General features: G+C 35.9%; 3 protein-coding genes across 4 annotated transcripts; all 3 read right to left on the bottom strand.

Annotated features, from left to right (window-relative positions):
• Positions 1-669: 669 nt before the first annotated feature.
• On the bottom strand, positions 670-4,143 carry LOC102802943 (thioredoxin-like). Its single transcript, XM_078013222.2, has 5 exons — positions 3,989-4,143; positions 1,977-2,081; positions 1,814-1,873; positions 1,636-1,701; positions 670-843 (listed from the first exon to the last, which is right to left on the bottom strand). Exons 1-5 carry the CDS (start codon positions 4,040-4,042, stop codon positions 781-783), a joined length of 348 nt encoding a protein of 115 aa, XP_077869348.1. The 5' UTR covers positions 4,043-4,143; the 3' UTR covers positions 670-780.
• A 4,181-nt stretch (positions 4,144-8,324) lies between these two features.
• Positions 8,325-11,162, bottom strand: LOC144360553 (thioredoxin-like). 2 transcript variants are annotated; one of them, XM_078013227.2, is made up of 5 exons: positions 11,124-11,162; positions 9,650-9,693; positions 9,008-9,067; positions 8,826-8,891; positions 8,325-8,589 (listed from the first exon to the last, which is right to left on the bottom strand). In XM_078013227.2, exons 2-5 carry the CDS (start codon positions 9,668-9,670, stop codon positions 8,527-8,529), a joined length of 210 nt encoding a protein of 69 aa, XP_077869353.1. In that variant the 5' UTR covers positions 9,671-9,693; positions 11,124-11,162; the 3' UTR covers positions 8,325-8,526. The 2 variants fall into 2 exon arrangements, with proteins under 2 accessions (XP_077869353.1, XP_077869352.1); XM_078013226.2 differs by lacking the exon at positions 11,124-11,162 and having other exon boundaries at positions 9,650-9,858.
• A 4,475-nt stretch (positions 11,163-15,637) lies between these two features.
• Positions 15,638-18,507, bottom strand: LOC146738346 (thioredoxin-like). Its single transcript, XM_085503738.1, has 6 exons — positions 18,448-18,507; positions 17,740-18,006; positions 16,945-17,049; positions 16,311-16,370; positions 16,131-16,196; positions 15,638-15,891 (listed from the first exon to the last, which is right to left on the bottom strand). The coding sequence occupies exons 2-6, from the start codon at positions 17,767-17,769 to the stop codon at positions 15,829-15,831; spliced, it is 324 nt and encodes a 107-aa protein (XP_085359864.1). The 5' UTR covers positions 17,770-18,006; positions 18,448-18,507; the 3' UTR covers positions 15,638-15,828.
• Positions 18,508-20,776: the final 2,269 nt, after the last annotated feature.

Below are 20,776 nucleotides of genomic sequence, written 5' to 3'. Positions count from 1 at the left end.
ACTATTATATTCTGTTTGTCTCGTATCACTCTAAGGTAAGTTACCAGTATGTGTGCCTGTTGTATACACGAAGTGCTGCGCTCCGTTATTGTGTTCGCGAACGTCCAGTTTAATAACCAAAGTCATCAGTACGCTACCGTGAATATAATCACCCTTATAATCAGTAAAATAGTCTACACTATACTTGCGATTTCTTGAAGTTTGTTGCTTAACTTTAATGCAATTTAAAACTCGTTTTCTATTGTTTAATTTAATGATCATACATTAAAAACAAATTCAAAACATGAGTTATTTGCAATTTATAGTTTACAAATTCCGTTTGCGTTTTCAGGCAAGATTTTAATTGCTGACAGTGCATTGACCCGTCGCCTTTGCTGGCCATTAATTTCCATAATAAAATATGCAATGTGATAATGTACATTTGTTATGTTAATTGCATATCCTGGTAAATGTTGTTAAAGACCAGGCTGACAAACATTGATAAAGTCTTTGAAACAAGCCGTAAAACGTCAGTGACTATAGCAGATACAGGAAATACTACATTCAACATAATACAGGAAATACAACATTCAACATAATACAGGAAATACAACATTCAACATAATACAGGAAATACAACATTCAACATAATACAGAACATACTACATTCAAAATAATTATAAGGCAAAATTACAATCTGTACATTCTTCTGCGTTTATTAATATTGAATCTGTATCAATCATATCAGCGTAAAGCTGAAACCGTATATATCGCCCTCTGGTCACGTGGGCAGCCATAGTGTTACATCCATTTCATCACGGCATTGCGTATGCTGCTTTCGTCCGTACCAACTATGGTCAACACCTGAAACATAATTGGTTTATTATAGACATGAGAACAATTCTCCAATTCACGAATGTTTGTTTTCGTTTACCAGCTGTGCATAACCTGAATGTTTCGTTATACTCAGCTCAACACCGAGGAGTGCCTCGGTAATTCTAAAGCCAGAAGCTTCGAGTTGTAGCTCTATATCTTACAATATCTTACTATATTCACAATATTACTTGAAATATTCTATTGCCGTATGTTTAACAGAATTAATGTAATATAACGTTGTAATACAATTTCAGTTACAGGTTGAAATATATTTCAGATAATATATTTATTCTTGCTTATTGATTTTAAATGAAATAGACTATAGTTCTAGAAATCCCTGATCCATTGCATTACCAGCTGCTATTTAAATTTACATATTGTCTGGAAGAACAATGGTGTATGTGTGTGTTATGTCAGACCGGTCAGATAGGAGCAGCTTTTTTTTTGTTTTCGACGTGTCTAATTCTGCTTTGTATACTGGGACTCAGTTATGTCTGTCGGCTAACCTTCAAATGTGGAGGTTTTAATTCAGCAAACACTACCCAGTTACTAACTGTTGTTTTTGTTTTTTTGTTCACAAGAATACACGTTTAGTGGGAAACTGTTTTTCAGAACTAGAACACCCTAGTTTCGAAGAGACGATTTACGGATCGACGACATGTGTCACGTGCAAGGGTGCACTAAAGGCGTGCGATGTTATTGTGAAATAGTCGGGTATGATTTTTATAATTGTTTTTTTTTTGCGTCTAAGAATAATTTCATAATATTTATAACGCTTACCTCTTCCATGTGCTTGTAGAATTTAAAAGTCGGCACTCTGTTAATATGAGCAGCTTCAGTGGTTTCCTGTGAAACGATCAGAAATTCCTTTAATAACATTCACATGTATGCTCAGCAAACATTTTCGACCACTGTCTGGAACAATGTGAGATTAATACATGTACATATATAAACTTACGGAATCTTTATCAACGTCGATTTCCAAAAAGACCACCTGTTGAAATTCTTCTTCCATGACCTGTTGAACATTAATGAATAGGACATACTATTACCAAATACCGTTTACTGTAAAAACGCCTGATGGTCAAAGAGACTGGGAAATCGAACGCTTCTGAGTTTACCTTGATCTTAGGCTCGATGCCTTGGCAAGGCCCGCACCAATCAGCAGCAAACTCAGCTATCACCAGTTTATCACCAGCACCGCTCAATGCAGTGACAAATTCTTCCTGGAGAAACATAATAAAACAAATAAGACATGTCCCAAAAATATATGATCATATGCAAATTTGTTTGGCATGCGCATCATTACGCACACTGAGGGTTTAACATGCTGTTTATGCAACTGTTTATGACGACAGATCGACAACTGAAAAGAATGCGTGTACTTCATTTACTGCTTGGTATTTCGTTTCACGCGACCAACTGAGCATGTAAACTCAAACAGAAAATACACCAGTTTGCGGAGGTAGATAATTGAACAACGCGAATTACGCGAATGTTAGGAAATGATCGGTTCTATGGCGGGGGTGGTGGCAAAAGGGGTATCATAAAAAAAGTAAAAGGGTAGTCATAAAAAGAGGACCATTTGGGTTGTACGTAGTGTCACGCATTGTCAAAATGTCATTCGCGTGGCTGCACAACTCGTCATAAATCCATACCCCAACGACTGTCTTTTTAAGAGAACATCGGTGACATGTGCTATATATGTGTCTACCAGACAATCTAGACCTACACTTTTGGGGTTTTATAGTGTAACTGTAAACACACAAAAATCATTACCAATCCCAACCCAGATGGACGACGGACTTCAAAATGTGACGAGGCCAAGTCGGTCCATCGCTAGGACAGTGCATTAAACTTGAAAGACGGGGAAGTGGACCTAAAAGTAAGCGAAATGTTAAACCTTAGGAGGACATTAGTTCACTTTCTGACCGAAGTTCACAAGAAGAAGTTCTAGTCCGATACGACAACCGTTGTGGTAGTCTAAATAGAAAAGACATGCATACTCAATTAGCATTGGCGAGTAGACCAGCAATGGTAGCCAAATGATACAGGGCTAGTCTAAAGACCGATAGTGCATAGAAGTATGAATTCATCCACATTGTTCAAATTCTACTAAAAACAACAACCAAACAAGCATCCCCATGGAGGGCCAATAGATGAGAGCATCATTCTCGTACTCGACTCAACACTCGAACATTTGACGTGCAAGACAGTTGTCATGTTCATCTTGGCCTCTGGGATAAAAAAGCAGGTTTTGTCGCCATCCTTGCTGTCGTAGTTGTAGGTAGCAAGAATCAGGGGAAATTGCAGCTTTTTCCAGTCAGAATTATCAGTATTATTTTAGAGCACTCTATATCAGAGGTGATGGAGACACAACATACAAATACATCCATTATTAATTGGGTAAATCACACTATTACCCAAGTGTACAAGGTACACCCAGGAATGGTTTTCCCGATCATCACATTCACGAGACCAGGGTACCTGATAGCAGCATGGGAAAGATGAAGATGATTTGATATCATTAGGAGCCAAAAAAGACGAGACAAAGAGAAAAAAAGTGTAACTAGTATATAAATTGTACATGCAAACAGATATATATTACAACAAAAAATGCAGGATTCGCCTCTGCCGAGCCATGCGGTTAAAATGACTTGTAGTGATCACCGTCCCGTCCGACTAGATGGTATTGTATAAGTCAAATCGCGGACATAAAAAAATGTATGTGGTCAAGACTCGAACGAACTTCTGGGAAAATGTTGCCCACCGACAAAGACAACCAATCAGTCAAAATAATAAAATTGACGTTTGGTAGCCAATCAATTTTGTGAGTAGTTTGGCATTGACCGTGGAACCCCAGTTTGTCTGTGTGTATTTTGCTCTTTGCTCACATACGACTGCAATAACTAGGACAAAGTTGCACAATAAATGAATACAAAACAAAATACATAAATAATGTTCAGGTCTGTCGAATATTTGAAATAGAATGTATTGAACAGTCGTGCACACACTTACATGTGACTCCAGTTCTCTGAAATGTTTTTAATGTTTTAGTTAACGACACCGTAATTGTAACGGAAACATATTCATACAAAAAAGGATTATCCAAGGATTACTTTGATTAACTTACCTTTGTGCCACTGACGACTGTAGCGAGAAAAAGTACAACTACGAACCACTTCATTTGTACTGTGATTAATGCGAATACACGTATACGTACGTCTGAACAGCAGTCACAATACGGCGAATGTATTTGTCCACAGACTCCAGCTCACGTGTGCTCATCAATCTCATCACTAAGAATATAGTCCCGTGTGATAGTTGTCATAAAGCACAGCTGTGCGAAGCAACATACCACATTGTTTTTCGGAGGACTCGTTGATGTAAAGTTGAAATTTTTAAAATCACCAAACTCATTTATTTGATTAAATACCGTAATGATAGATAATTCTAAATCTAATTGTAAATCGCCAACTAGCAAACTGGGTCAGACATTTCGATAAGAGCAAAGTGCATTCTTACAGCCTTGCCTGGCATATTCAACATTCGAAACTCGATATATATCCCATCAATCTGAATGAAATCTGTGATGGTGACGTCACCCATCAGAAACAGGTGACAACACACTCAAATAAAATAATAGTTCTACGGGTGTTAGCGATGAAAACGATAAAGAAAAGCACGGTTTTTCGGTAGGTGTGTAATTGTTAAATTCAACGAACATTAATTTGTGATTTGCAAATATATAAAAGACTTGATGATCAAACCATCCACATTAATTCAACTAATAGATTTCGATTTAGTAAATTTCAACCAAAACCTTTTCAGGGCTGGCATTATTTTTACACAGTTATATATAATTTGATTAGCGTTTCTTGAGATATCGGTAGTTAACAGCCATAAATTCATGCTTCTCAAAACTAGGTGAAGGGAAAAATTAATTTTCTCAGAGTTATTATAGATTTATCCATTACTAAAACAGTCTAATAGTTTAAATAGCTCAATTGTCTTTGTAGAGTGACTTATTCAAAACAAAGTAAAAAATGTTCTATATGGGGATATATTAGTGATATGCGATGGTCATTGTTACCACAAAGTTCTGAATCACAATCATAGTAATAATATGGCTGTTGCTATGGCAAATGCAATTGTTTTCAACTTGATACGAATTGAGCTAGTATTTTTTTAAAAAGGTTGAAAATAGCATTTCTTACTAAAAAGTGACAACAATATTCGATAAAACTAGAGAATGTAAAATATCGCCATGAAATGAACGCATCTGACCAGACGTCCACCCATGTATCAAAGAAAATGAAGTTGGAAATGGTATTTTTTATCAAAAATTACAAAATATTCTCTCAGAATATAGAATAGAAGATACTGTCACGAAATGTGTCTAAACAATGACTCAACAAACAAATAAACAAATATTCCACCCACCACAAAAATTGTAGTCACAATTGAACATCCAAGAAAGCAACAAATATCAGGCTGCATTCTGAAAACAACGAGATAGCACATTACAACCAGTCAGTGCAAACATGAAATCCTCCACCCCTCCCAACACAACCTACAGCATTAATAGTTCCTATACTCATTTGCATCTATGTACAACAAGCTTAGCCAATAGATGCACCTGACTCATCAAACTTTTAACCAACCACTCATTCTAATTATTGTTGAGTGAGGGCGCTATTTACTAATAAACGGAATCTTTTAAAAAAATTAAACAGATACATGTAAAATCCGATATATATCCCCTGGTCACAGTGTTCCAGAACAAAACACAATACTTGCCATACTTGCCAATGCAGTGGAATGGATAGTGGGAAATTTGGAAAACGTTTTTTTCGTAACTATTTCATAAACGAGACAGTGACAGAAACAGTAGTTCCGGCATTTTTTTAGATGGGGGGTCCAATGTTTTCGCACGAGACCGTGAATTGTATCGTGTGCAAGAATGTGGTATACATGTACTCTGTTCTCGTTCACGTTCGGTGGACAAAATATTTCCTTTAATACAAATACCAACTCGTACAAAAAATAAAATACAATACAATATTGGGATGGATGGATGGATGGGCGGATGAATGGAAGAAAGATGTATGCAATATATTCGATTAATGAATAACATGTCCATCGAATTTGAAGAAAGTTCAACTAATGCATAAGGGAAATAAATAAAACTTGTGATATGCCCACTCATCAAATGCGAGCGCTCCTATTGGTTTGAGTCTGTTGTGTTATCAGTTGTAAAGCATTCTCTCCGAGACCAGGTGCTTTAACTCCCTCACTGGCTAAACATATGTAGACCAATTACGTATGGTTTGGGGTAATACGCCTGGATAAATATTCCACAGTTACGAGATAGACGTTAACAGTGGGAGGTAAATGCTATGCATTTATACCGATATATTGGAAGGTTGCTGCATTGTAAGCTGCGTGTTATGTATGGGATTTGTGGAGGTTATATATCTGCTCATTCTATTAGTACAAACAAAGTTGATTAAAAAAAATGGTTGAATATATTTTCAATAACTTATTTTAATTTTCATCATGTCTGGCCATATTCACACGGATCAACAGTTCTTAAAATGTGTTTCATTTTGAAGATTACGTCAATGTATTACACATCAATATATATCCCACTATGTTAGATTATGTCAAGTAATTATAAATTATTATAAATACAACATTTGCTGTACTCGCAAGATATTCAAATCATGGATTAGTTGCAAATGACCAAACATCCCCGAGCCGCTCCGTGGAAATTTTGTTTTTGAGTTTTCAGCATCATCAAGACACCGAGCCGCGTTCAAAGACAGACTTATACTGTAAAAGCAATATTTGTTGTAAAACATTTTTCATTAAAGTTCTTTCAAGATACACATTAGTCATATAGTCATTATGCCTCCTCTCCCATTCAAATTTATAAGAAAGATATTTCACTCATATTACCTCTGCGAACGAGTGAACGTCAAACATTGCGTACCCCCTAGGTTAGTTGTGTTTAGCGCGAAACGGCATTCAAACAGCAGTGCATGACGGGATTTATTGCAGAGAAGAAAAATCATTAATTTTTAGTATTACTTGCAAACGCAGTAACGTTCAGGTTTTATTGTTGGCCAAGTTACTCAAAATTTAAGGGACTCTAAACTCAGTTTACTTTTTGCAGGCAATACAAACTCAAAGTAGTTTTTTTTTGAAAAAGTTGTTAAAGAGTGCATAACGATGTCATTGATTTATTGTGTATAGACACGAGGCTGCAGATCTATGGTGGCAACATACACCATTCTGTTGGGTATTATATAACATAATTGATTTTTTTTTTATTTAATGTAAAAAAAATGCAAAATAAACCCAGATTTTCCCCAAATAATTCAGGTGACCAGAAAGTGCCCCACGGTACAGTCACGTTATTCAATCTTACCAGGCTTCTATGAACATAATGGACATTATTCACCAAATTACAGACATAATGTTTTTTGAAAAAAAAGTCTTTTTTGTTTCATCAGTATTGGCCAATTCCAAGTATTCCAATTATGAAAAGCTCCCGCTGTAAAAGCTGCTGAAGTTAAATGTAACGTGTTAGTGTCACAGTATATTGTTATTAAAAATACGCAAGTAGTCCATATGTTACAGAGCCACATATTAATTTCCACAGCCAGGGCTTAGATCGACTGCCAGTAATCTAAAGTATTCAGTGAGCCGAATTTACCTACAACCTGGATTATTTATATACAATACAAGCTTTAGGGCCGTCGGCAATATCTTACCTGAAGACGAAAGGGTTTTCCCATTTGAAAAAAGAAGGGAGACTTTTTATTCACAAATTAGACTTTTTTCAATTATTGTAATATGTGCTGTCATCACGAATTTGATTTTTGGTTTACTGCACCCAATATGAATTTAGTTTTCACGGAATCCTCCAGCCAGTATTTGAGATCTATTGCATTGTCTGGGTGCATATTATTGAATTTGTCTGCGCCCCCCCCCCCACGGTACAAACGTGAGATATTTTTACCCGAACTGGCTTACTGTTGCAACAACTGAAAATACGTATATTAATTCATTCGAGGTGAAAGAAGAGAAGCCGGTAGCTAGTTACTTTAGGTCACTCACACGTAGTTTCCCAGATCAGACAAGGAGTCATTTTCATAAATGTTGCATACAATCAATCTTCTAATAGAAAGAGAGCTGTTTCAATCAAATACCATTATAATATTTAATAGTGAATGACTTTTCTACCCACACACAGTTAAAAATATTGGTTCTTATTTGTGTTATAAATAAATTGGGCATATCATTTCCAAATAGGATTCCTAGAAAATTACATCAGAAAGGATTCTGATGTTAAATTAAAGCGGAGCGGTCGTAGCCTGAGAACACGCGCAATTGTGTCCCCCTCGCTATGGTCGTCTGCTTCGTGCGCTGATGACGACTGTAACTAAACACGAGAGTGAAAGTTTAACTTCAATATTTCGTAATTTATTGATTACGCATTCAATAACTGTGTTACATAATCATTACATAATCAATCAACGTTCTGTCTCATTTTGGGATATATGTATATCTAGGTGTAGGGTACAACATTATTGATATGTCTTGTCTGCACTGTAAAGCCACCATAAAGCCCTCTGAATCCATCGCTGCTAATTGCTATCACTTTCACATCAGTTTCTTCAAGGTCTCGCGTAACTTCGCTTCACTTGCTCCAGAAAATTCATCAATCTGTGAAATAATATTATCCATAATTAAAATTGTTTACAACAAGATAAGTAGTCAAGAGAAGAAATTGAATCTAGCGCTGATGGGTAAGAAACACAACACCAAAATACAGCGTTTTATTGTGCATATGTATCTTTCACATTCACGTAATCTTAATAAATTGGGAACAATAGTTTTAAAAACTGATATGATAAATAGATGCACTATGCTCTTCATCAATCGGGTTTCCGTGATCTCACCTTTTTCCCGTTCTTGTAGAATTGAAAAGTTGGCATAGATTTAACACCACACGACTGTGCTGTTTCCTGTAGTGAGAGAGAGAGACCCACATCAATGTCAAATATGTTGCCGTGAATGATTAGATACACTTTTTGATAGATAAGTGACTTCCAGTTTGTTAATTCACAATTGTAAAACTTACCGAGTTCTCATCAACGTCAATGTTTAGGAAGACCACGTTCTGGAATGTTTCTGACATTTCCTGATGAGATGAAAGCATAATATTTTAAAATAATAAAATTATATTTTATTGTGTTAATATTATTATGGAGTAAGTGAATGTAATAATTCGATCATTTTCGCCTTGATGACAAGTTCACACTTTGAGGCACGTGTGTCAGCTGTGATGCTTAAACATGTGAAAAGAATAGGAAATGTTCTTCAACTAATGTTAGTCACACATTGAGAATTATGTACTATCGCAGGGCATAATATTAAAACATCCTTATATTTATAAATAGATCGGTTACCGCCTTTTTTTTCATTTTAGATTTATATCTAGTTCCCGACACATAGTTTTATTGTCTCGTGTTTAAGAACGGATTGTTTTTTTATCTTTTGTCCCTGGAGTCTAACTTGTTAGCTGCAATCAGTTCAAAGTAATAACATATTTATCTCGAAAACTAGTATGTGGTTTGTGACAACAATTATTTGCGTATATGATCTAGTAGACAAATAAGCAATCTGTTCACAAAACTTTATTGATCAAGCTAAGTAAGGTGATAATACTTAGAGCCTGATTTATATGCTGACATTCCGAGATCGTTAAGAAATGATTTAGTACCTTGAACTTTGGCCCAATCATTATACATGGTCCACACCACTCAGCTGAAAAATCGACCACAACAAGTTTGTTACCAGCAGCTTTCAGCCCTATACGTGGGATACCGTACGTAGTGGGGTTAGGTGGTACTATATAAGTATTACTTGAAAACGCCAGTAATGCAACCATTTGATGTAGGTATGTAGACCCGGATTTGAACCTGTAACGCAACCCCGCAACTAAATATAGAATTTAAATAAACGATTGTTATAGTTTGTTGATAAGTGTAATTGACGATTAACCATAAAATTCCAGTATAAATGAGCACTCCGGTAAAAAACAGATCTACTTAACCCGTTCTTATCTCTTAGATAATAGTAATGTCAATGTTGGTCCCAGTAAACTTCGATTATCGTTCTTAAGTTCTACTATGTGGTTCTGATTCGAAATCTGGGCACGTAAGCTAATTTATTTACAAATGACATAATGTTTTATAGACACATGTATCCATAGCAACTTGCCTTATTTTCATTTCATTACATAAAGCTTTGGACAGAATGGTACTAAATGAGTATTTACCTGGCAAGGTCAATAATGCAACCCGGTTGTAAACTATAGTAATTAAGTATAACATTTAAACAATTGTTTTGTTGTTAGTTGATAAGGTGTACATGATGACTAACCACAATGTTCTGATGTAATTTACGAGTCTGGTCACGGGACGACATGTGGGCAAAATGTCTGGGATAGGGTTAGATGCATAGTATCATCGTCATTTATATAGTAATTTCCGCTCATTGCTCGGTCATATCGTGTTCGATATCACAGGTATTAATAATGTGTCATGCAGCGTTGTCACAAGACAGACCTAGGTCACGATACGCTAAACGTTACCAGGGTCAATCATTTTCAAACGTTTTCAGGTTAACACTTTGCTATACACCACCTCCAACACTGCCTGATTCACGATCCGCCAAACGTCAGTCCGCCAATCATAAACAAGAACAAACAATGAGTTTTCTAATTAACACCATCTTAATGCGTTTACTATAACCAACTTTACCCCATATTAACATGAGTATGATATGTAGTCTTCTGACTTTCGGTTCAGGCCTGTCTACTAACGGGGATTAATAATTACATTTTGCTCACGGTCATACTGTGCCTATAACAGTGGCGTAATAAGGGTTAGGTAGGTCGACCACAACCTCAGAGTCCGTAGTTATGTCTGTGTTCAACGATATAATTACATGTAACGGTTAATCCGAACACGGGAGAGAATGTCATTATCAACACACTCTATGATGACGGTTTCGAGATAGAACGGGCTACGCTTGAAAATAATTTCTACTGAATGCATGTTGTTTACAGACTGTATAGTTCTGGGAGATAACTATTGTTTCGATAATGTCGTTGTGTGTTGTGTGTTACATCATAGACCTTAGAATGAGATTTCTAAGGTCTATGATATCATGCAGTACATGCCTCTACCTACCTGGTTCCGGTCCCTTTACAAACACATGGGTCACTCACGGTCACACAGGGCCTAATACGGGTTAGGCATGTGGAACACGCCCTCTGTAGTTATGATCGTGTTCGACAATGATGGCGATTCGAACAGTTGGAAACTTTTAATTATTTTTAATAAATGAACGGTTATTGACATAACGATAACTGATCATGTGTAACTGCCATGGTCTAATAAAGTTGAATAAAGAAGAAGGACGAATATTTTAGAAAGGTAGATGAAACTGTAAATGAGAATTGACTGATAGCTGAATGATTCACATCAACAACCGTATGTCCCAATCACACAATTACAGCTAATAGCAGCGACACAACAGCTGACGATACAAGTTCTCGAATGCTGGTAAATCCCGGAAAGTCTACTCCATGGAATCATAGTGGTGCGAGTTCAGTTTGGTATAGTCCTACTAAGGATACAATCAGCGTTTGCGTCTAATATGTTGGCCACGGACTATTATTGTCAGCGTTGGACTCACTGCTGTTGGTTCGGTGGTGTAGAACTGCACTTAGACCTGTAGTGTGCGAATTCGGCCTGAGTTAATGTTACATTATTTGAAATGGTATGCATTTAATTAGCTAATAGTTTTCTTTTCTTCTTATGTGATGAATAAGATGCTGTGTCTATACAACTCCCGCGTGAACCCTTAAAACTTCAAGTTTACGCATTACGGTGTCAAGTTTGAAGAACGATTATCTACTGTTTTAACACTTGATATTTAGGTGATGTTCAAGTTAGATCACTGGACATCAAGTAAATGTGTGAAGTGAAAATATGTAGAATGTACTGATAGACATTTATGACTTATAATTATTGACAAAAAGTCCTAAAATGCACTTCTGGAATCAAAATTGCTCTGAGTAGATGTGATTCACCTAGTAATATATGTCGTCCATTTCCCAGAATGCACTTGATAAAACCGCTCGCTACAAATTATGTTGTTTTCTTTAGAGCTCGGCATACAAAACGCATCATAGAAGTCATTGCATCTTAGACCCTTCGTAAACTATGAAAACCGTGCTTCTGAGTGCTCATTTATAATTTTGCCCGTCATGATTACGTTTATTTTCAGTACATCAGGATATGTATTTCAGTTGTTTAGAATTTTGTTATATGTTGGCCATTCAAATGCAATATACTATTAAATTCCCAATTTTCGAGTTCCCAATGGCAGCTAATTTACATATGCATTACAAGGTTTCGCCATGAGGGGGTGTACTCCCAGTGGGATTGTTTTTTGCTGTTCACAGAAGCGTAACAATGGAAAATTTGCATTCGAAAAAAGTTTCTGAATTACGTCAGTTTCTACAAGAACGAGGAATAATTTGTAATACACAAAAGGCCAAGCTGATTGAACTCGTGGAACTTGCAAATGAGTTAAAAGTTCACCCTCTAGAGCCTGACGATCGCGAAACCTCGAGCAAGCGTCGCCGTACAGTTCAGGACAAGGAATCTACCCTGACATTAGAAAATCCGTATAATATCAAAACCTGGGAGAAAAACCTACATCACATGCCATCATTCGAAACTGCAGATATATTTGCTTACTTAATACATCGATGTGACTGGACACCGTCCAGGTTAAAAGAATATCGACTTGACAATGTTTTTTTTTCTTATGTACAAAGTAGGACATATTGTTTCCGTCAACCTTCACCATGTTTAACTTAAAGAAACTGAATTTATTTACATCATGGCTGAATGTGTTTGAGAAACATCTCAAAAAGAAAACCTTACCAATTCTGGTTTCTGGTTAAAACAAGTTCAGAAATAATTTCTGGTGGCTGTAATTGCGTTGCATAAGTCATTCTCTTTAAGAACTAGACGCAACTACAAGCGTCACTGAACATATGTTACACTTCCGCTCCTTGTCGACGTGACTTGAAATTAATTTTATTAAAAACATCGCTTTAATGATTGTAACTAAAAATAATTTCCATTAAAAATATAATAGAGAACATGGTTCATGTAAACACAGAGCTCGGCATACAAAACGCATTATAGAACTTATTGCACCTTAGACCCTTCATAAACTATGAAAACCGTGCTTCTGAGTGCTCAATTATTATTATGCCCGTCATGATTACGTTTATTTTCAGTACATCAGGATATGTATTTCAGTTGTTTAGCTTTCTGTAATAAACCTCTTGGTCATTCAAATGCAATATACTATTAAATTGGAGGAACATATTTTGAAGTAGTAAAAACAAATTCATGTCAATAAGCTCTTGTGGTGGCGCTCTAATAAATGAACAGAAATGGAGATGTGTTCTATATTCATATTGATCGTTACTCCATATCTACATAGCCTTGGCTTTGCTGGGACTGGCTGTTAGATATTGAGAGGAAATATGCATATATTGTATATAACAAACATTCTTCAGATAGTGTAGTAGTTTGTAGAAACCATATAATTACTACCTTTTATATAACACTACTTATATGCATTTTAACAATACATAATGAAACTAATTATTTCAAGTAATCACAATTCCTTGGCAGTAATAACAAAGATATGGTGCTACAAGTATTCTTGCCCTTCGGTTCATGTCATTATTTATTTTATTTTTAATGCAGAGCCTCAGGACCAGCGTAGACATATAGATATATTTATAGAAATAAAAGAAGAAAAAAGTGAAAGACTTATGGAACTGTGTCCGATACTAAATATTCAGACACTATTATTATAAATAATTTGTAGAAGTTATATATACCAGTCCCAGTACCAGTTATGGTATTCAAGGCCACCGGCCCGTAAAAATATTTACATGTACAAGAAGAATATTTAATTAAAATGTCAATGCATGAAAGATGTTTGCAGCCAGTGGTTGTCAGAATTTTGAGAAATAACAAGTCCTATAAATTTATCAAAAGATGGGGTATTACAAAATGTATTGTGTAAGTATGAGGTTCACAATTCATGGTAATAAGGGCAAACACGGAGAAAGTGAAACTCATTTTCAATTTCATCTATGTCACAAAGAGAGCAAATACGTTCGTCTCTCTCAATTACACCATGATCTCTTTCAATGCGAAGGCAGTGAGAAGAACATCGAAACCGTGCAAGAGCTACTACATCTATGGAAATAAATTCCAAAAGATTTTAAGTATTTTTTCAGCTGCAATGTAACTTTAAATTTCCGATATGTAACCAGTTTGTCTAAGGAAAAAATATCAGTAAGCCACTCAAGATGTATTTCTTAAAACGACATGAAAATACGCTTACAAATTCCTGAATATTGCCAAGGTTTTGTGAATACCAAACATGTTCTAATTTAAACAATAGTTTTCTTATGTCTGCCACCCAGGTAGGTTTCGCCCTCGCCCCCGATGTATCTATGTTAAATAAAATATTGTAGCATTTACGTGGGTATCTGTTACTTGGCATATTGATGATTTTAGCCCAATATTTTATGCATCGTTTTGCGGTGTAAAAGAAAATAGGGTATCTTCCACACTCGCCCAGTACACAATTGTCAGATGATAGTGTGGAAACACCAAGGAAATATCTGCAAGCCAGATATTGAATACGTTCCAGGCACTCATATTTTTTTAAACCCCCAGACCTCCGAACCATAGATTAAAATAGGTAAAATCATGGAATCAAAAATGTTAAAGAATGAATCATAATTTAAAGGGCCAATTTTTCTAGTATTTTTCATAATAGCCATAAATGCTTTTTTAGCTTGTTGTGCTAAATACTTCTTTGCAGATGTCCACTGTAACCGACATGATAATAAAATTACCAAATATTTGTAATGTGAAACTACCACCAGATTTGGATAGGCGACCCCCCGCTTTGAAAACGATTACTTTTGTTTTAGTCCAAGTTCACTGTCATTTTTCATTTATCACAATACCCCTCAAGCTTACGAATTAATCTTTGTAGGCCAATGACAGTGTTCGAAAAAATCGCAATATCGTCAGTGAATAATACACAAAAGGATTCAATGAGGTCAGGAAAAAGTTGAATACCAAGGTGAGGGGACTGTTGTAGTTCAATAGCTGAAGGAGGAAATTTGGAAGGGAGTTAACATACAACCTTGGCGGACACCAACTGGACAGTCAAAATATTCCGTATACTTATTTGATGTTCTAATACACGATCTGACATTAAATTTTAATCTAACATTTTCATAAATGTTGCATAAAATCTTCTAATAGAAAGAGTGCTGTTTTAATCAAATACCATTATAATATTTAATAGTGAATGACTTTTCTACCCATGCACAATTAAAAATATTGGACTTTATTTGTGGTATAGACATTGGGCATATCATTTCCTAGAAAGGCAAAAATTACATTAGAAAGGATTCTGATGTTATATTAAAGCGGAGCGGTCGTAGCCTGAGAACACGCGTAATTGTGTCCCCAAGTGCCGATAAACGCAAAGGTTCATGGTTCGTTTGTTTTTAAGAAACGACTCGCTATGGTCGTCTGCTTCATGCGCTGACGAAGACTGTAAATAAACACATGAGTGAAAGTTTAACTTCAGTATTTCGTAATTTATTGATTACGCATTCAATAACTGTGTTACATATTCATTACATAATCAATCAACGTGCTGTCTCATTTTGGGATAGGGTGTAGGGTACAACATTATTGATATGTCTTGTCTGCACTGTAAAGCCACCATAAAGCCCTCTGAACCCATCGCTGCTAATTGCTATCACTTTCACATCAGTTTCTTCAAGGTCTCGCGTAACTTCGCTTCACTTGCTCCAGAAAATTCATCAATCTGTGAAATAATACTATCCGTAATTAAAATCGTGTACAACAAGATAAGTAGTCAAAAGATGAAATTGAATCTAACACAGATGGGTAAGAAACACAAGACCAAGATACAGCGTTTTATTGCGCATATGTATCTTTCTTATTCACGTAATCTTAATAAATTGGGAACAACAATAGTTTTAAAAACTGATATGATAAATAGATGCACTATGCTCTTCATCAATCGGGTTTCCGTGATCTCACCTTTTTCCCGTTCTTGTAGAATTGAAAAGTTGGCATAGATTTAACACCACACGACTGTGCTGTTTCCTGTAGTGAGAGAGAGACCCACATCGATGTCAAATCTGTTGCCGTGAATGATTAGATACACTTTTTGATAGATAAGTGACTTCCAGTTTGTTAATTCACAATTGTAATACTTACCGAGTTCTCATCAACGTCAATGTTTAGGAAGACCACGTTCTGGAATGTTTCTGACATTTCCTGATGAGATGAAAGCATAATATTTTAAAATAATAAAATTATATTTTATTGTGTTAATATTATTATGGAGTAAGTGAATGTAATAATTCGATCATTTTCGCCTTGATGACAAGTTCACACTTTGAGGCACGTGTGGCAGCTGTGATGCTTAAACATGTGAAAAGAATAGGAAATGTTCTTCAACTAATGTTGGTCACACATTGAGAATTATGTACTATCGCAGGGCATAATATTAAAACATCCTTATAAATAGATCGGTTACCGCCTTTTTTATTTTAGATTTATATCTAGTTTCCGACACATGGTTTTATTGTCTTGAGTTTAAGAACGGATCGTTTTTTTTTTCTTTTGTCCCTGGAGTCTAACGTGTTAGCTGCAATCAGTTCAAAGTAATAACATATTTATCTCGAATACTAGTATAAGGTTTGTGACCCCAATTATTTGCATATATGATCTAGTAGACAAATAAGCAATCTGTTCACAAAACTTTATTGATCAAGCTAAGTAAGGTGGTAATACTTAGAGCCTGATTTATATGCTGACATTCCGAGATCGTTAAGAAATGATTTAGTACCTTGAACTTTGGCCCAATCATTTTACATGGTCCACACCACTCAGCTGAGAAATCGACCACAACCAGTTTGTTACCAGCAGCTTTCAGCTCAGCGTCAAATCCTGCCTGAAAATATGAAATAGTTGGTCAGCGAACACTTAAAATATTATAATATAAACCTATACGTGGGATACCGTACGCAGTGGGGTTAATTACGACATAATTTAAAGCTGCTTGTGACGGAAGAACTTTAAAAACTTTGGAAGTCACCAACATTGAGCGTGTTCCAGAATGTTTACACTATTACAAGCTCGATTAAGAAACGTCACGTTGGCGCCTTCAAAGGTGAATGTTGCAATTGAATGATAATATTACATCGGGGGGGTGTTGAGTTTTATATTAATTAATTAATTAAGTAAGTAACATACATTTTGTGTGGGATTTATTACATATTTTAAATTACCTTAAGACAAAGTCATTGACAGGCATTGTTGTTAATTTAAATATGGCACGTTTGAACGTGTTGATTAGATATAAATTGAAGATGCTCTTTTTGACTATAAGCATGTTTGATTGTTCAGTTCGGCTGAGTAGATCTGAGAATTTTACCATTAAATAAAAAACTTTGAAAGCAATGTTTGTAAATAAAAAATATCTTAGAAAGAACTAAAGAAGCTAGTTAACTTGAGATGTAAGGTCACTTTCTCGCGAACACTCTATAACATGGTGGACAATGACACATTCCTTACTGCGACACGCGTCAGTTTGACAGTACTGAATATTGTTTCAAATCATTCTACTTTGCACAATTATTACCTTGTCGGCGATCTTCTTAACCCGTGACATGTCTTTTTTTTCTTGGCACTACTCAGCTACACTCGTAATGTCTCGGACAGGTTGGTACAGCTCGCACTGAAGGTTCAGCAGTTAACGACGGTTGCGATTTAATGCAACGAGTGGATGGTCTGGCGTAGAGCCTCGGACAGGGTGGTACTATATAAGTATTACTTGACAACGCCAGTAATGCAACCATTTGATGTAGGTATGTAGACCCGGATTTGAACCCGCAACGCAACCCCGCAACTAAATATAGAATTTAAATAGACGATTGTTATCGTTTGTTGATAAGTGTAATTGATGATTAACCATAAAGTTCCAGTGTCTAGATTCTTCTGACTTCCGATTCAGGCCTGTCTACTAACGGGGAATAATAATTACATTTTGCTCACGGTCATAATGTGCCTATAACAGTGGCGTAATAAGGGTTAGGTAGGTCGACCACAACCTCAGAGTCCGTAGTTATGTCTGTGTTCAACGATATAATTACATTTAATGGTTAATCCGAACACGGGAGAGAATGTCATTATCAACACACGCCATGATGACGGTTTCGAGGTAGAACGGGCTACGCTTGAAAATAATTTCTACTGAATGCATGTTGTTTACAGACTGTATAGTTCTGGGAGATAACTATTGTTTCGATAATGTCGTTGTGTGTGACATGCAGTACATGCCTCTACCTACCTTGTTCCGGTCCCCTTACAAACACTTGGGTCACTCACGGTCACACAGGGCCTAATACGGGTTAGGCATGTGGAACACACCCTCTGTAGTTATGATTGTGTTCGACGATGTATGCACATATAACACATTCCATGGCGATTCGAACAGTTGGAAAATTGTAATTATTTTTAATAAATGAACGGTTATTGACATAACGATAACTGATCATGTGTAACTGCCATGGTCTAATAAAGTTGAATAAAGAAGAAGGACGAATATTTTGGAAAGGTAGATGAAACTGTAAATGTGAATTGACTGATAGCTGAATGATTCACATCAACAACGGTATGTCCCAATCACACAATTACAGCTAATAGCAGCGACACAACAGCTGACGATACAAGTTCTCGAATGCTGGTAAATCCAGGAAAGTCTACTTCATGGAATCTTAGTGGTGCGAGTTCAGTTTGGTTTAGTCCTACTTAGGATAGTTTGCGCCTAGTATCATGTTGGCCACGGACTACAATTGTCAGCGTTGGACTCACTGCTGTTGGTTCGGTGGTGTAGACCTGCACTTAGACCTGTAGTGTGCGAATTCGGCCTGAGTTAATGTTACATGCACATTATTTGAAATGGTATGCATGTAATTAGCTAATCGTTTTCTTTTCTTCTTACGTGATGAATAAGATGCTGTGTCTATACAACTCCCGCGTGAACCCTTAAAACTTCAAGTTTACGCATTACGGTGTCAAGTTTGAAGAACGATTATCTACTGTTTTAACACTTGATATTTAGGTGATGTTCAAGTTAGATCACTGAACACCAAGTAAATGTGTGAAGGGAAAATATGTGGAATGTACTGATAGACATTTATGACTTATAATTATTGACAAAAAGTCCTAAAATGCACTTCCGGAATCAAAATTACTCTGAGTAGATGTGTTCCACCTAGTAATATATGTCGTCCATATTCCTGAATACACTGTAAAACCGCTCGCTAGAAATTATATGTTGTTTTCTTTAGAACCCGGCATACAAAACACATCATAGAAGTCATTGCATCTTAGACCCTTCATAAACTATGAAAACCGTGCTTCTGAGTGCTCAATTATAATTATGCCCGTCATGATTACGTTTATTTTCAGTACATCAGGATATGTATTTCAGTTGTTTAGCTTTCTGTAATACATCTGTTGGTCATTCAAATGCAATATACTATTAAATTAGGAAACGTATTTTGAAGTAGTAAAAACAAAGTCATGTCAATAGGCTCTTGTGGTGGCGCTCTAATACATGAACAGAAATGGAGACGTGTTCTCTATTCATATTGATCGTTACTCCATATCTACATAACCTTGGCTTTGCTGGGACTGGCTGTTAGATAATGAGAGAAAATATGCATATATTGTATATAACAAGCATTCTTCAGATAGTGTAGTAGTTTGTAGAAACCATATAATTACCACCTTTTATATAACACTACTTATATGCATTTTAACAATACATAATGAAACTAATTATTTCAAGTAATCACAATTCCTTGGCAGTAATAACAAAGATATGGTGCTACAAGTATTCTTGCCCTTCGGTTCATGTCATTATTTATTTTATTTTTAATGCAGAGCCTCAGGACCAGCGTAGACATATAGATATATTTATAGAAATAAAAGGAAAAAAAGTGAAAGACTTATGGAACTGTGTCCGATACTAAATATTCAGACACTGTTATTATAAATAATTTGTAGAAGTTATATATACCAGTCCCAGTACCAGTTATGGTATTCAAGGCCACCGGCCCGTAAAAATATTTACATGTACAAGAAGAATATTTAATTAAAATGTCAATGCATGAAAGATGTTTGCAGCCAGTGGTTGTCAGAATTTTGAGAAGTAACAAGTCCTATAAATTTATCAAAAGATGGGGTATTATAAATTGTATTGTGTAAGTATGAGGTTCACAATTCATGGTAATAAGGGCAAACAAGGAGAAAGTGAAACTCATTTTCAATTTCATCTATGTCACAAAGAGAGCAAATACGTTCGTCTCTCTCAATTACACCATGATCTCTTTCAATGCGAAGGCAGTGAGAAGAACATCGAAACCGTGCAAGAGCTACTACATCTATGGAAATAAATTCCAAAAGATTTTAAGTATTTTTTTCAGCTGCAATGTAACTTTAAATTTCCGATATGTAACCAGTTTGTCTAAGGAAAAAATATCAGTAAGCCACTCAAGATGTATTTCTTAAAACGACATGAAAATACGCTTACAAATTCCTGAATATTGCCAAGGTTTTGTGAATACCAAACATGTTCTAATTTAAACAATAGTTTTCTTATGTCTGCCACC

The sequence above is a fragment of the Saccoglossus kowalevskii genome, chromosome 9 (genome assembly GCF_978046115.1).
Source record: "Saccoglossus kowalevskii chromosome 9, keSacKowa6.1, whole genome shotgun sequence".
In the NCBI taxonomy this organism is placed as follows: domain Eukaryota; kingdom Metazoa; phylum Hemichordata; class Enteropneusta; family Harrimaniidae; genus Saccoglossus; species Saccoglossus kowalevskii.
The sequence above is the reverse complement of the archived record's forward strand: the minus strand, read 5'-3'. Positions and strand labels throughout refer to the sequence as shown.